This window comes from Protopterus annectens, chromosome 9.part0, assembly GCF_019279795.1.
Source record: "Protopterus annectens isolate FY-2018-M chromosome 9.part0, PAN1.0, whole genome shotgun sequence".
Lineage (NCBI taxonomy): Eukaryota > Metazoa > Chordata > Ceratodontiformes > Protopteridae > Protopterus > Protopterus annectens.
This window is the reverse complement of record NC_056743.1, coordinates 94686151-94702635: the sequence shown is the minus strand read 5'-3', so window position 1 is coordinate 94702635 and position 16485 is coordinate 94686151. Positions and strand designations below refer to the sequence as shown.

Genomic DNA, 16485 nt, shown 5'->3' with positions numbered 1-16485 from the left:
CACACAGAAATCAAGCAGGTGACAATAATACACAGAATGCCACGGCTGTCCTGCTGATGCACTGAAAAGACTTGCACAGAAACTTTAATGACAATCGGTGATCAATAGTGAGAATAGAACAGTTAAACTATTTCGCTATTTTTATTGAGACAGAAAAGCTTTACAGTATGAAGGAAAAAAAAAAGAAAATGTGAGGTTATAATTATTTTGTCAATGATATAGTTTAATAACTCAGAAATTATCATTTGTAATACGATAGCCAATGCCTAAATGCTACTAACAGTAAAATAAACATTTAAGCAGTATTCTAAAATCCTGCAGTCAATACAACAGATTTTGAAGAGGGCTTAGTTGCTGCTGAAGTCTATAAACCCAAACTTACCTCTGAGGTCTTAAGGGAAATCTCCACACACATGGACCTTCCAATCCCAGGAAGCTGTCCAGACAAAGCTTTCTTTGCTTCATGAGTTACCTCAGGGATGTCTTTGATTGCCAAGTTGAACTATAAAATTGCAAACAGAAGAAAACAGGTCAGTTCCTACAAATAGTTTCTCACCAAGAAGCAAATAGTTTAAACAATAGTACATTAGCTGGGAACTTGTTAAATGTAATATTACTACAGTTTTCTAGTTTTTATCATGTTATCATCTAAACCATCTTATTCTAGAATCTGTCTGAATGCAAAATAGACAATTATAATAGCCAGGCTGAATCAGAATTTGGACTTTTTATGACCTCAAGAAACAGGAGCTCAATTCCTTAAGAAGAAAAATCCCAGGATGTTAAGATGCACTCGTTCTAAACAGGACTGCCCCAAAAGTGTTATTTTACATCACAAGCAAAGTACAAATGAGGGCTGTCGTTAGAGCTAACTCTGATACAAATAAGCCAAATGCAGATCCGTACTACAAATAAGCCTGAAAGCAAACACATATCTGAAATGCAGATCCATAAGTACATATGCTATCATGAGACTGCCGTGCCGTTTCATAAGCCTGAATGATTTCACTTAAAGCAAAGTACAATAGACAGCCGTTAGAGCTAAGCCTGCCATTTCAAAGTACGTACAAGTAAGCCATTTCAAAGTTGAGAGAGAGTGGGACTGCCATTTCAGTTCAAACAAGCCTACTAGGTAGTTTGTTTTGGGCATCCATTTGCCTCTCAATCTCTATTAGTTTTTTCTCCATCTAATGGTATGGACTTGTTTCCTTTAAGTCTTTTTCTGTTTCTAAAGAGGAGTTCTATGGGTACAAGCTTGGAGGAGGCTTGAAGAATTCCCTATCTTCTTCCCTTATTTCAACCTTGACATACTGAATATTACAGTTCTTTAGGATGGCATACAACTGTGGTTGTATGTATAAACTGGATTATCTAAACACAATGATGGTACCACAAGCGATCTAAAAACTAGAACTGAAAAACAACACATTGCACAACAAGGATGCATATCCAAACTTTGCAAATCCAGTCAACTCCCAGTCAGATGTACACAAACTCAAACTTTAACCATAAAACCCAAATGTTCGGTCTCACATCACACACACACACACACACACACACACACACACACACACACACACACACACACACACACACACACCAGAATGGAATATGTTTGCTCTGCTTGCAGAAAAAATAAGAAAAAACATGTTTCCTACTCGTTGAGTCTTTCCGTGTTTTCTATGGACTTCCCGGTACCCGCTCATCATCTCAGATAAGAGAGAGAGAGAATTCACTGTTTACTTGGATAGATCCATATTTGAAAACTGTTTCTCCACTCGCGCGTACATCCATTCAAAGTCTGGAAATGGCATGATGCCAGAAATATGTGCACTGAGCCCTTGAGCTCGATTCTGACAGGCTGGTAGCCCTGACGGAGCTTACGTCATCGCATACATGATGATGTCAGCTCAAAACTGGGAAACATTAAAAAAATAAGAAAAAAAGCTGGGGAAAAACAGAAATGAAGGGGTCCCACTCAGGAATCGTGCCCCCCCCCATTAGTTGGACCCCCAAACTCGGTAAAAACCGAGTAATTCGGTACCGTTGGGAGGTATGCACTAGATACAAATACAGTTATCACACTACCAGCTAAGCATTTTTATCCTGATACCAATTAACATATTGGTATTAATTTACCGGTATTTTAATAGAGACCCTACAGTAACTGATTGTTCCACATAAGCACCTAGCACCCTAGACCAGTTGACCCTTCACCTAACCCTAGCTACCCCTCTGGATCTCTCTCCTTCTCCCCATTTCTCTTTCTGACACACACACACACACACACACACACACACACACACACACACACACACACACACACACACACACACACACACACACACACACACACACAACACACACACACAAGTGAACTTTGCCAGGCCTTGTCTGACCTAAGAATTAAATCCAAAGATGCATTGCACAAAAGTAAAACACTGCATGAACAGAAATTCATATTAAAACAGAAACAAATGCATGCAACAAATTTCCAAAGAAACCTAATTAAATGAAGGTAACAAGTACACCAGCTGTTAAACCAACATAAGAAATGTGATGGGGGGACAGCATTACTGCTTGCATGTGTTTTTCCTTCTCAGTTCTTGGGAGGTGCCACAAGCATATTATCAAAACTATAGGGGAGAAATACTGCTTACTTACAACTGGAGTTGATTACTCTTGTGAATAGTTTTGAGCTTGTGATACCTAGAAAGTTGTATACATGTTTATAAAGCACTGTGGTACTGAGATGTCTCTCTCTTCAGCTGAACTCACTCACCTGCCAGAACTCAGTTTAGACACTGTAGTGCTAGCAGCTATTTATAAACCAGGACGCACAATAACACACAACAGCTTGAGAGAGGAGTCCTTTAAATGATTAACCTGAACACTTTCCAACAAAATTACACACAGTTAAAAGGGTGTAACACTGCACAAGTATCGATTACATAAATAGGCAGAACAGGCATTTTTCTTTATGTATGTTAACTATGTTAGTTGTACATTGTAAAGTACTAAATGTGAAATTCAAACTACAAAAAAAAAATACAGATGTTTGCTTAACTGCAATAAGGACTAAGCAGGTTATGCCTAGTTCATAGGTAGGTACTAGGCTATCTGCCCGAAGGCATTTATAAGCCTAGCCAGAATGTGTTGGCCTTCGCCGCCCCTTAGATTAGTTCCCTGTGCCTCTGTCCAGCACAGCCACTGAAGTGATCCCCACGGTAAACTTTCCGTTTCCCATCCACTCGTCAAGGTTTTTCTTGAAGAGTGTTAGTGAGGAGCTCTGCCTAATGTAGATTGGAATCTTGTTCCAAACCATGGTAAGTCTCTGGGAAAGTAATCTATCCCTCTAGCACATCCTATTTATTGTTGTGGTGAGGTTTAGATCCCTAGAGCGTGCGGCTCAAGGGGATAAGGTTTTATTTAGGTGGAGCATGTCCATCAATTCTGGGTTGGACATGGCCTTGTATGTCAGGCAGAGATCACTTCTGAGTAGCCGGTATGCAATCGAGTACAGCTGGAGTTTATTCATTCGAACTGCATAGGGCATCTGTCTGAGGCCAGTGATCATCTTGGCGCGGTATTTCTGTGGTCTTTCCAGCTGTTGCAGGTGTCTTGTAAGGTACATCCCAAATGGGGCGTTGTACTCTATATGATAGGTTTGATGAATAGAGGGGCACAATGACCTCTTTTGATCTGGATGCAAACCCTTTTGTGATTAGGTGGGCCACACAGGATTTACTAACCACGCTGGCAATGTGATTATCAAAGGAGAGATTACTATCTACTTGGGTCCCCAGATCTCTTATTACGTTTTCCATATTTAGGGGACTACCACCTATGTGGTAGTTTGTGGGCACTTTGTTTTTTCCAAAGGGGATGACTATGCACTTTTTGGCATTTAGCTTGAGGCCATGATTTTGACACCAGGTATCAGTCTCAGTGAGAACCTTTTGGAGGATGTCTGCGTCAGCCGGAGAGTCAGTTATAGCCCCTAGTTTGCAGTAGTCTGCGAACTTGGTCAGCCATAATCCTCCTATGCTTGCCTTTACCTCTGAGAAGTATATGCCGAACAGGAGGGGTCCTAGGACTGAGCTCTGGGAAATGCCACTTGTAACTGGTTTTGAGTCTAACCTAGCTCCCGCAACTCTCACCATGTGGGTTCTGTCTGTGAGCCAGTTGGCAACCCATCTTGTGACATAGGGGTTTATGTTCAGGCAGGTGAGCTTGTCTACAATACCAAAATGGGGAATGGTGTCGAAGGCCTTTGCGAGGTCTAGGTAGGCTGTGTGTACCACCTTTTCCTCATCTATAGCCTTGGTAACTGTCTCATAGAAGTCCACCAGGTGTAGGAGGCATGATCTGCCCTTAAAGTCGAACTGGTCAGGGTCCAGTGTTTGGAGGTTCACAATGTCTCTGTTAATGAGTTCCATGATGATGCTCTCCATAGCCTTGCAGACCAAGCTAGTCAGGCTTATAGGGCGATAGTTCCCAGGGTCTGTTGTGGCTCCACCTTTGTGAAGCGGAACAACCATTGCTGTGCACCACTCTATGGGTACATAGCCTGTGGAGAGGCTGTGTTTGAACAGTGTGTTTGGGTGAGGGTTTAGTTAGTCTTTGAGCTCATGTAGGAAGCAGCCTGGGACACCGTACGGTCCCATTGATGCTGTGTTTTTGGCTTTAGAGAGGGCTGCTTTAAACTGAGTGTCTGTGATTTCAGGGGCTCTACATTTTTCTGGTATGGTTATGGGCCCTTTGGGGTTGAGAGGGGAGGTGAAATTTGCACTGAACCTGTCTGCCAGGATGTTGGCAATATCGGTCAGTTCAGTGTATTTTGTACCATTCTGCACTAATTCCGAGCGGATATGAGCATTGCCACTTAGATTCTTGACATAGCTAAAGAATGCCTTGTGGCTATCTTTGGAGTCCTTGGACATTTTTCTTTTGAAGCTCGCCTTGGATGATGAGGGATCATAGTTTCTTGCTGATACTGATCAGGGATGGTCTTCCCTTCTTGGGATTTTACTCTTTTCTGTACTAGTTTCCTCCTTCTGTTGTATAGCTTGTTTATGGCAGGGGTCCAACCAGACTGGTTTCCTTTTCTTGGAGGAGTGAGTCTTGGTTTTGCTTGGGATAACACGATCCATGCATTCTTGTAGGTTCCCGTAGAATGCATTAGTAAAGGATTTTGCAGCTTGGACAGCGTTATTCTTTAGCATGGGGGCTTTGAAACTTTCCACCTCAGTCTTAAATAACGTGAAGTTTACTTTTGAAAAGTTTTTCACTGTGGCTTCCTTGTCCGGGGGTGGGGGCGGAATGTGGATAGCCAAAGTGATTTGTTTATGGTCAGATCTAACCAGCAAGGGGTTGACCTCCGGTGGGGAACACCGGTCGCCCATGTTGGTGATGACCAGGTCCAATATGTTGTCACCTCTGGTGGGAGTGCTGACCAGTTGATCCAGGGCATTTGAGTTTATAAATTCTAAGAAATCTTGGGCAAGGGAGTTAGTACTCGAGTAGTTCTCCCAATTAATGTTTGGGTAATTAAAATCACCCAATATTAGGGTGTTTGGTAGGACCTTTATGTTTCCCAGTGTTTCCAGAAATGCGGAATGGGGGTCCTGGGACATGATGGTGGGGGGATCTGTAGCAAGCTACAATTTGAACTGCAGTTTTGCCATTGTTAGTTGCACATGGATGATCTCTGAAGCATCGTACTGTGCCACTAACCTGGAGGTGTGGGTATAATTGATGGTTATGGATACACCCCCGCCTTTTGTATTTTGGTCTGGGTGCTGAGGCCGAAATGTACGGTATGAGTTGTAGCCTGGTAGTGCTGAGGTGCTCTCTGGAGCCTTAAACCAGGTTTCTGTTACTGCACCCATATCAATTTTCACCATACTGAGGAGTGCCTCGAGTGCGTGCATTTTGAGGTTTAGACTTCTGGCACAGAGTAGCATTATCCTCAGTTTTTTGTTACTTGTGCTATTAATGGCAGTGGGTTTGTCTTTTGAGCATTGCCTAAAAAAGGCACTATGGGGGTGGCAAAAGCCTTGGCCAGTATTCAAAAGCATAAGGGTGACAGGTGCAAGCCATCTCTAGTGAAGCAGCGTGGCTTGTCGAGCATGTCATCCCAGGTGGACAGACACTGGATCCCCTTTGAATGACACCAGAAACTTAGCCAGTTGTTGATACTGATAATTTTTTTCTTTACACCGTGGTATCATTCTTGGTGAGGGCATGATGCTACTCAGGGTCAGGGTCATACCAGCCTGGGCTATGTGATCAGAGAGCTCTTCCATGTCTCTTTTCATGTAGTCCAGAGAGGTATGGCTCAGGTCATTCACACCAACACGGACAATGACAGAGTCACATTTATACTTGTTCTGGAGTGACCTGAATGCTTGTGTTATCTGGCGGATCCTGGCACCTGACAGGCAGTTAACAGAAACCTTCTCCTTATTCAGCCTAGTGAGTGGGACATCAGTGTGCCTGACTACAGAGTCACCTATTACTAGTATGTTTGGTATGTTATTTTGCCTTAAGGGCTGTGACTGCATGCCACACTGGTTTTCTGAAGTATGTGTTTCATGGTTTGTGTTGGGGGGGGGTGGAGCTTGCTTGGATGTCTGCTTTGGAGGTCTCTGTTGCTTTTGCAGATTTTTATTTAAAGCCTCAGAGTATGTTTTTGTGTATTTGTGTGTGTTTTTTGCCGGTGCTGGTTTAATGGGTCTAGGTGAGACTGGTGGTGATATGCAAGTATTTCCCTTCTCCTCTTGACACTGTATGATCCAGTCTTGGGTTGAGAGAGCTTAGCCTCCAGTTTGGCTGTATAATTGCACATCTCGCATGTATTAGTATTTGATGGTAGGAGGAGAGGGTTGTTTGTGTACATGAGGCAGTTGTAACATTGCCTCAAAATGCCCAGATTCACCAGTTGGACTGGAGAGTATACCTGAAACTGCCCTTTGGACATTCCTGGATAGGTACAGTGAACTGTTTTACTGAATGACTGGTAAGGTCGAATAGAGAGCCTTGTCCTTCTGTACAGTATAGGGGGGTCTAGTGCTAGGGTTTATAAGTGCTTGCTATGAGTTTTGAGCAAGTGCCGGGCCGGGCAGAGAAATGAATGCCTTGAGTGCTTAAGTTGAAAGTTTGCCTAGTTCCAAGGGAAAATTTGAAGAAGAGACTTTGTGGAGCCAGGAATAGTTATACCCCAGCTAACCGGCGCTGCCTGGCATGCAAAACCGGGCAAATGCGTTTTTTATAGCAGGGAAATGAAAGAGATAGTAATTAGCCCAAAATGGCCAATAAACTATGAACCTATAATCTATGAACCTATAAAAAACTACTAATTTCTAGGCTGAAACCACTCCTCCAGGGACAGATAGGCTACTCAAAGCTCCCCTCTCTCACAGGTGAGTAGAGAAACTTCCTTCTATCCAAGTAAGGTATGGGCAAACACAGAAATTTGTAACACAGCCCTGAATTCAACGCTAACCTGAAAACTGGACTATACTAGCTTAGAAAGGTGGGAAACAAGTATATATTTTTTCAGAAAATAAAGCAGATACAATCAAAAACACTTTAAATGCACAGAAAAAGGATACTTATTGTTATATATCTCAGATCAGAGTTGTAGTCAATGCCCCTAGTAATAAAGTAGGAAGAAACACAAATACAGTAAAAGCAGATGAATAAAGTGCATTTTTATATTTATAAAACAACAGAAAACGAACAAACTGACTTAAACAAATTACCCAATTAACCAAAAAAAAGCACAAAACTGAGCCCTGTTCCAGCAGTCTTCAGTCAGTCAAGTTCTAACTGCACACTCCTGCTACTAGGGTGCAGGAGAACCTTCTCCAAAAAAAGATGGCCTGGATCAGTGCTCAAGTTATACAAACAAAGTACAGTTTTGTACCTACCATAAATGTAGATGTCCGATAGGTATGCATCTGCAGTCATCACATATGGGTTGTCCTGCCTCATTCGGTCGGCCGGATTCCAAAGTCTGGGTCCGGCATCGGCTGATGTCGCCCCTTCCCCGACGTCAGAGCGCCTGGGGTATAAAAGCATCAGCCGACGCCATCTTCCTCAGTTTTTCTTGCCCCAGATGCCAGGTGCCCTCTAAAGAAGGCTAAATTTGGAAAAATGCAATAAATTCCAAACATGCACAAAAATATATACATATATAAAAACAAATACACCATAATAGATAACCCCAGCTAGCTATGAGAGGGGAATGTACCCAAGAAATACCACAGAGGGGAAGGAGGGAGGGTAAACCTGACTGCAGTTGCATACCTATCGGACATCTACATTTATGGTAGGTACAAAACTGTACTATGTCCTTCAAGGATGCATCTGCAGTCATCACATATGGGTATAATACCATAGCCAATCTGGGGGTGGCGGATCTATGTAAAGGATGGTGTAGCTAAAATGCCCTGCAGGACTGCCGTAGCAAAGCCTGCTCTGGATCTGGAATATAAAGGTAAGTTGTAATGCTTGGAAAATGTATGCAACGGAGCTCCATGTAGCAGCTTCTAAAATGTCCTTGGTAGCCACCCCTCTTAAGAAGGCTGTGGAGATGGCTGTGGCTGTGGCTCTGGTCGAATGAGGTCTAATGTTAGCTGGCACAGTTTTTCCATGAAAGGAGTAACAGAAACAAATGCAATTCCCTATCCATTTTGAAATTGTCTGTTTTGAAATTGCTCTTCCTTGTGCACCAGCAGCATATGCTACAAACAACTGGTCAGTTTTTCTGTAATTTTTTGTTCTGTCCAAGTAGTAGCGCAACTGCCTGTGTATGTCCAAGTGTGCAGAAGCTTTTCCCCTTTGTTTTGTGGATTTGGAAAGAAGGCAGGTAGGCGAATAGCTTGGTTTAATGAGACCCTAGATACTACCTTTGGCAGAAATGAAGGATTGGTTCTCAATGAGACTCTGTCTTGATGAAAAATAAGAAATGGTTGTAATGCCATGAGGGCCTGTAACTCAGATACTCTTCTTGCTGAGGTTATGGCCAGAAGGAAGGCAGTCTTCCAAGAGAGGAACTGTAGTGCTGCAGATGCTGCTGGTTCAAAGGGAGGCAGTGTTAGTTTTTCCAACACGAAGTTAAGGTCCCAAGTAGGCACTGGAGGTTTCCTTGGAGGATTGATGTTTTTAATTCCCTTTAAAAACTGTCTTAGCAGAGGATGAGAGAAGACAGGTGGATCAGTATTGTACTCTGCTGAAATTGCTGATGCATAAATTTTAATGGAAGAGTAAGACAGGCCATTGTGGAGCATTTCTGCCAAATATTCCAGGATATGTGCCATGTTCATAACTGTTGCATCCAGGCCCTTTGAGGTGCTCCAGGTGTGATATCTTTTCCATTTTGCTGAGTATGCCTTTCTTGTGGAAGGCCTGCGAGCTTCCATGATGATATCTTTCACTCTCCTGGATAGCTTATCCTGGTGACGAGTCAAGGTATTCTCCAGGCAGCTAGTTGTAATGTTTTCAAGTTGGAATGCAGAGTTTTGTAATTGTGCTGTGTCAGGAGAAGCGGCCATTGTGGCAGAAGCCATGGTTTTGTCTGCGACATGCTCTGTAACAATGGATACCAGTGCTGCCTTGACCAGTCCGGAGCTATCAGAATCACTCTTGGCTGCTCTGCTCTGATCTTCAGTAAGACCCTGGTCATTAATGGAAGAGGTGGGAATGCATACACTGTTAGAGTTCTCCAGCTGAAAGAGAGGACGTCCACTTTCCAAGCTTGCGGGTGGTATGTCCTTGAGCAGAATTTCTCCAACTGATGATTGTGTGGGGAGGCAAAGAGGTCTATGTCCGGTCTCCCCCATGATTGTGTTATCTGATGGAAGATGTCTGGGTGGAGCATCCATTCATGTGCATCCATGATGTTCCTGCTTAAACTGTCCGCCAGTATATTGTCCTTTCCTGGTACAAACTGGGATTGCAGCTGTATATTGAGAGCATTGAGAGTCAAGGAAAGTTCCCATAGATTCATTGCCAGTCTGCAAAGAGGGTATGAATGGGTGCCTCCTTGCTTGTTTATGTACTACATAACTGTAGTGTTGTCTGTCCTTATTAGAAGGTGGCCTTGATGTAGAAATAACTTGAAGGCCTTGATTGCATGCATCACTGCCAGCATTTCCTTTTGGTTTATGTGCATCGTTCTTTTGTGACCATAGCCCTTGAATGCATCTTCCTTCCATGTGCATCCCTTCCATAGCGTCCCCATGTCTGGTCCGTTGTATTGGTTTATTGGAAGGGCAACCCTGTTTGCTGAAGGGCAACCCCTGTTTGCTTGGGCCCACCACAGAAATTCCCTTTGAAGGCATGGGATGAGTGGTATCAAAGTTTCCAAGCTGTGACTGCTGAGTCCATAAACTCCTTAGGTACCATTGGAGTTTCCTCATATGTAGCCTTGCTTGAGGAAGGAATCAGAAGAATGCAAGAAGCCATGTAACCCAGGGCCTGCAGGATTTTTCTTGCAGTCAGCTGAGTTTGTCTTGACAGGTTTGTCAAGTAATCTGGTAGTTGGTTTTGTTTTTCTTCTGTGAGGAAAGCCATTTGGGTGGTTGTGTCTAGATCCGCACCCAGAAAGGTTATTCTTTGGGATGGTACAAGTCTTGACTTGTGAATGCTGACTGTATATCCCAAGGCCTGAAGAAGATAAATGGCATAATTCAAGTGTTTTACCAAAGTTTGTTGGCCGTCCGCTTGTATAAGGCAGTCGTCCAGATACGGGTGTATTTGCATCCCCTGAAGTCTGCAGTGTGCAATTACTGATGCCAGGCATTTTGTGAATACTCTGGGTGCAGTAGATAAGCCAAAGGGCAATGCTGAGAATTGATAATGCTCTGAACCTGCAAGAAATCTGAGATGTCTTCTGCAGCTTTGTCTGATAGGGACATGCAGGTATGCCTCCTTGAGGTCCAGAGTTACCAGCCAAGACCCCTTGCCCAGCATGGGAAGGAGTTGCTGTAGAGTCAGCATTTTGAATTTTGGCACAATGAGATAAGTATTTAGTGTGAGGACAAGTCGAGAATAGGCCTCCATTGCTTTTCTTTTCTTGGAACAAGGAAGAGTCTGGAATAAAATCCTTGGCCTTATTCTGCGAGAGGAACCTTTTCTATTGCTTTCATTCTCATTAAGTTGGAGATTTGTTTCAAAGCCTCTGCCCTTTGATTTGGTGGCAGGTCTGGCATGCCTTTTCTTTTCGGTAATGTGTGGAAATGGAACCCGTATCCTTTGTCTATTATTTGTAGTGTCCATTTGTCCCTTGTAATAATGTGCCAATTTTCTGAAAATAAGGAAAGCTTTCCGCCCAAAGGTGCTTTCAATTGAGCCCTGGTTGGCGGTGTCAAGGTAAAGTCATTGAGTCTGTCCTTGTGCAGCAGTTGTAGGCCCTGCACTACCCCTCTGGTTGGGAGGCTCCATTGACGTCCTCTGTAGGAGCCTCTAGTTTGCCCTCTACCTCTGGCACGCCTGTTCTTGCCTCTATGAAATCTGTCTGTGTCTGGAAAGGACCAGTTCTTGGAAGGCCAATTTCTGCTGAATCTTGGTGGTTGGACTTGCATAAAATCTTTGACTGTTTGTACAGATTTTGCCTTTGCTTCAAATTTCTTTAAGACCTCCTGAGCAGTGGAGCCAAATAACGTTTGCTTTTCCAGTGGAGCATCCAGGAGTTTTGCTTTAACATGGTCTGGCAGAGATTGTTCCTTCAGCCAAGCATGCCTATGTATGACTGCACCTGTCATAGCTGACCTACATGAAGCTTCCAATGCATCATAACCACACTGCAAGAAATGGTTGCTAACCTGTTGAGAGTTATGTACCAGATCGTGAAGCGATTTGCGATCTAGGAGCTCAGGAGAAGACAGCTTTTTATGCAATTCATCTAACAAATATTCTTGGTACTGTATCATATGAAATTGACAGTTTAAAGCCCTCATAGAAAGGGTAGCAGAAGTATACACTTTTTTACCCCATCGCTCTAAAGCCCTGGACTCCCTTTCAGAAGGGAGTGGATTTTTTTGTAGTGACAGCTGTAACCCCTTTAGGGCCCTGGGAAATAGTTTCTGGATCAGCAGAGTGGGCCTTGTAAAGGAAAAGATGCGATTCCGGGACCCTGTAGTACCTATCAGGTTTGGCAGGAGCCGGAGGGAGAGTGTCAGGGGTTGTGCTAGATTCAGAGTACACATCATCAATGACATTCAAAACAGGGGGAATAGCCAAAGGTCTATGCTGAGGCAAATGCAAGAAGGTCCTTAATCTCTTCCTGGAATCAGAGAATTCCTGGCCCTGCCATTGGAAATGCTCCCTCATAGTGTGCAAAGTTTCCCCAAAAGACAGTTCTTCAGGAGGGGAGGCTGAAGGGACAGATTCCTCTGCATCTCAATCCTCGTAGGCCGAAAAAAACTCCTCCTGGTAGTCCGAGAGGGCAGAGCCATCAGAGGCCTCATCTGAGGAGAGGGGATCAAAGGGCTCAACCCTGGGCCTTTTTGCTGTAGAAGGTTGAGAGCCCCTGTCAGGATGAGGCTGAGAGCCCCTAATTAATGAAATAAGGTCCTGTGCTAGACTAAGGATCTGAGAACCTGTAGTGGGTCCCTGAGGGATAACCCTGGGAGGCATAGATTTTGAGTGTTTAGCAGCTTTAGCCCTAGAAAATGCCTTAATAGACATGGATGCAGGAGGCCTGGCTGCACCACTTGCTGGTGTAGTTTTGTCTAAAGGAATGGTGTTGGAAGGTTCCTGGACACCAGATTCCAAAGGAGATTCAACAACCGAGACAGAAGAGGCCTCCGGGGCCAAGGTTGTCGGTTGCACGTTTTCGGTGGACGGTAGTACAAAGGACTCTGTTTCAGCCGAAACCGAGACACTCGCGGTAGGCCTGGCTGTGGTTTCAGCCGAAACCGCGGACCGCGGGTGTCGGTCCTTGTCCTTGCGTTTCTTCATTAAATGTGAAGTCGGAGTCTCCGAACACATTTTGTAAGCAAAACTAGCCCCAAAAATTCCTTTGCAAACTCCGACCGACCTCTTCGAGTGCGTCGGTTGAAGGAAGCACAGGTGGAACAGGCCGAGACGTCGTGGTCTGGGCCTAGGCAAGGTAGGCAGTAAGAGTGGAAATCCTTATGAGGTATTTGTTTCCCACAAGTTAAACAATTATTAATTTTATCTGACATCGGCTGAGGCAAGAAAGAGTCCCCAACGGGGTACTTAGCTTTTGAAGTCTTCGGTTTAGCTGAATTACAGGAGCTGGCCGACCGCACTTGAACTGCTTCTGCTTCGGGCACCACGCGGCAAGAAAGACTGAGGAAGATGGCGTCGGCTGGCGCTTTTATACCCCAGGCACTCTGACGTCGGGGAAGGGGCGACATCAGCAGACGCCGGACCCAAACTTTGGAATCCGGCCGACCGAAGGGCTGCCTGAGGCAGGACAACCCATATGTGATGACTGCAGATGCATCCTTGAAGGACATCGCTAGATTCAACAGGCCTGAATATGGTCTATGCTACAGCAACAAGCCATACCAATTTCAGAAAGAAACAGTTCGAATAAGCAGGCACAATAAGCCCATGACCAGAAATTCCCAGCTCAGAAGGGCAGAATCCAGCCTCTCTTCCCACAAGAGTGCAGACCACAAACCTTCTTAATGTAGACTAACTGGCCTGAAGCGTAAGTGCTTAAAGCAGAGCTAATACACTTTTAGAATAGCAGACACTGAGCCTTCAATCAGAAATTCCCAGCTTAGAAGGATGTAAGCTACCAGTCCTGCCACAACAGTGCAGTCCACAAACCTTCTTAATGTAAAACAACTGGTCTGAAGCCCAAGTGCTTAAACCAACTGTCACAACTTAATCAGGCTACTACCAAGCAGTAATAAATGCAGCAGAATAAATAAAATTGAGTATTTTTAAGAAGAGGCAAAAGCAAAATAAAGGAGGAGGAAATACAAATACAGTAAAAGCAGATGAATAAAGTACAATTTTTTTTTGTTAGTAAAGTGCAAGGAGAGAGGAAGGAAGAACCTAAGTGGGTTGGCCTTCTCAAATCTTCTCTCTGTATTGCGTAGAGTGAACACTAGACTCAGAATATGATCTCACTATACTCAGTTAAGTGAGCAAATGAGATGGACTCAGGAGGAGTGTTCAAATACAGACTTACAGGAGGGGCGGGCAATTTCAGAGCCACCAACACTAACACCAAAACAAGAACAGGGAGGGTAGGTGGGTGGGGAACTAACTGCAGAGAGACACATAGCACACACTATTCAGTGAAATACACAATTAGGTAACAGAAAAAATGAAATACAGTACTTTTAAAACTGCAAGTTTGTACTTAACTTCAGCTTCTAATGCAGGTGATTATAGCCAACCAAGTCTCTCAGAAGTTGAGCATAGCATAGAAATTACCCCGTGCTAAGGGATTGTAAGGCACAAGTCCTCATTTCCATGTGCAATATATTCAATATATTACGGTAAAAAAACTCACATTTGTGCAAATACTCAGTGTAACATTGTAGTAGGATGTGAAAATCAAAATAATTTGGCAGGTGCTGTTTAAAAGCAGGACTGTAAAATACAAATACAAAAATGCTTGCCTCTCCTAAAAAGGGATTTTCATAACAAGGGCAAAGACTCTTGTGGAACACTAAACAGAAGACAGGAGCTGTGCAATAATATCAGGAACTTATCTTTGGATCTATTACAGAAATGCCAGCAGCCTAACAGTGGGTATGCAAGAATACTAAGGACCTGCAGGTGCATGTACTGAAAGTTCCAAGAAAATGTTTTTCTTTTTTTTTTTTTTTTTAAATCAAGAAGACTTTTATCTTTATTAAAACTTCACATTTTAAATGTTAACATCAGTTTACATTAATTGAAAAGAAAGCAAACGGTAGTAAGTTTCCTCCTTATTTATGTACTATACGTAAATATTCCTGCTCTCTCTCAAATCTTCAGTCCTCCTCCTGAACATTATTCTGCTTGTATTGTTCCAACTAATTCCATTTATTTCCTTTCACCTATCTAAAAATCCCATTTCCTGTTTTTTTAATCTCCTTTACAATATTCAGATCTTGCTTTACATTAAGTACAGATTTTGATTTCCACATTCTGGTTATTGCTTTTTTGACAGACAATAGCATTACATGTATAAGGCCATACTATGTCTAGGCAATTCAGATCCTGCAGCCCTGCTCAAAAATAATTCCCTTAGTTACAACCATTTGTTCCTCCACCATTTCTAGTCAAAGTGGTTTGTACGGAATTTTTGTGATCTGTCAATGTGTTACATTCCCTAAAACACATTTCCAGTTACCTATGTCTTCCCTTGTACTACAGGACAAATCCTCTGTAGTCTACTTGGGATAAAAATGCCAGTGCAAATACCTTCATGTAAAAATCCTAAACCTTCTGGACTTTATTACATACTTGGAAGCCTTAAAGATTTCATCCTGTTGTTCCTTTGCACATTGCCTTTCTATTCTGTTGTCCAAACATTTTTACCCTCCTCTTGACTCTTGCAGCTTTTTGTAATATTGTATATGGCTTATTATCCCCTTTTTAACAGAAGCTTATCTTTTCGACTGCATTAAAAACACTACTCATGCAGCACTCCCTTTTCCATTCTCTTTGCCTACACTATTTTTTTTAAACAAGAAACATCTTTATTAAATGTTCACTTATGACACACCAATCATACATTTATATAAATTGAAATAAACTACAATGACCTATTTTTAGTTGCAAACATACATCACTTACAATCTAACCAGTCATTGTCAGTCAAAATTCACATAGCTCATTCAAATCCCGTCTTATTTTAAATCTCATTCTTCCTCCAAAAATGCTATTCTGCACGTACTGCTCCCACAATTCTCATTTTTTCCTATGTAATGTGCTCCAACCCTTTTCTAAAGATCCCATTGTTTTATTTGTTACTATATTCACTACTTCTAGTGCAGTTAGCTTAGACTTTGATTTTCACTTTCTAGTAAATGTTATTTTGGCGGCCACCATTAGACACAGCAAGACCTCATTATGTCTAGACAATTCCAATTCTGTACCACAGCTCAAACGATAATTTCCTTAGTTATACCTATTAGCTCACCCAGTATTTCTGATAGAGTAGTATACAGGGAATTTTTAAATTCGGCCAACTCGTTACACTCCCAAAAAAACATGTTCCCAATTACCTCTTTTTTCCCCATCACACCTCCAACATTTACTATCTAAGGAAAAATTCTTTGGAGTCTACTTGGGGTATAAAAATACCTATTTAAACACTTCCAAGAAAATATCCTAAATCTTCTAAACGTTGTTGCATATTTAGGAGACCTGCATACATCCCTCACAGTTTCTTTGTGAACTGCTTATCCAATATCGTTCTCTTCCCAATCCTTAACCTCCACTGCTTGATCCTTATGGTTATCATGCAATATTTTATATGCTTTACTAATTTTCCATTTT

At 42.7% G+C, this 16485-nt stretch overlaps 1 protein-coding gene across 2 annotated transcripts in view; it reads right to left on the bottom strand.

Annotated features, from left to right (window-relative positions):
* The window catches only part of ATG13 (autophagy related 13), a 1186869-nt gene that overhangs the window by 1043030 nt on the left and 127354 nt on the right, over positions 1 to 16485 (bottom strand). For both annotated transcript variants that reach the window (XM_044082606.1, XM_044082607.1), the window contains exon 5: positions 383 to 502. In XM_044082606.1, coding sequence (XP_043938541.1) covers positions 383 to 502 — 120 coding nt within the window. The remainder of the gene's footprint in view (positions 1 to 382; positions 503 to 16485) is intronic.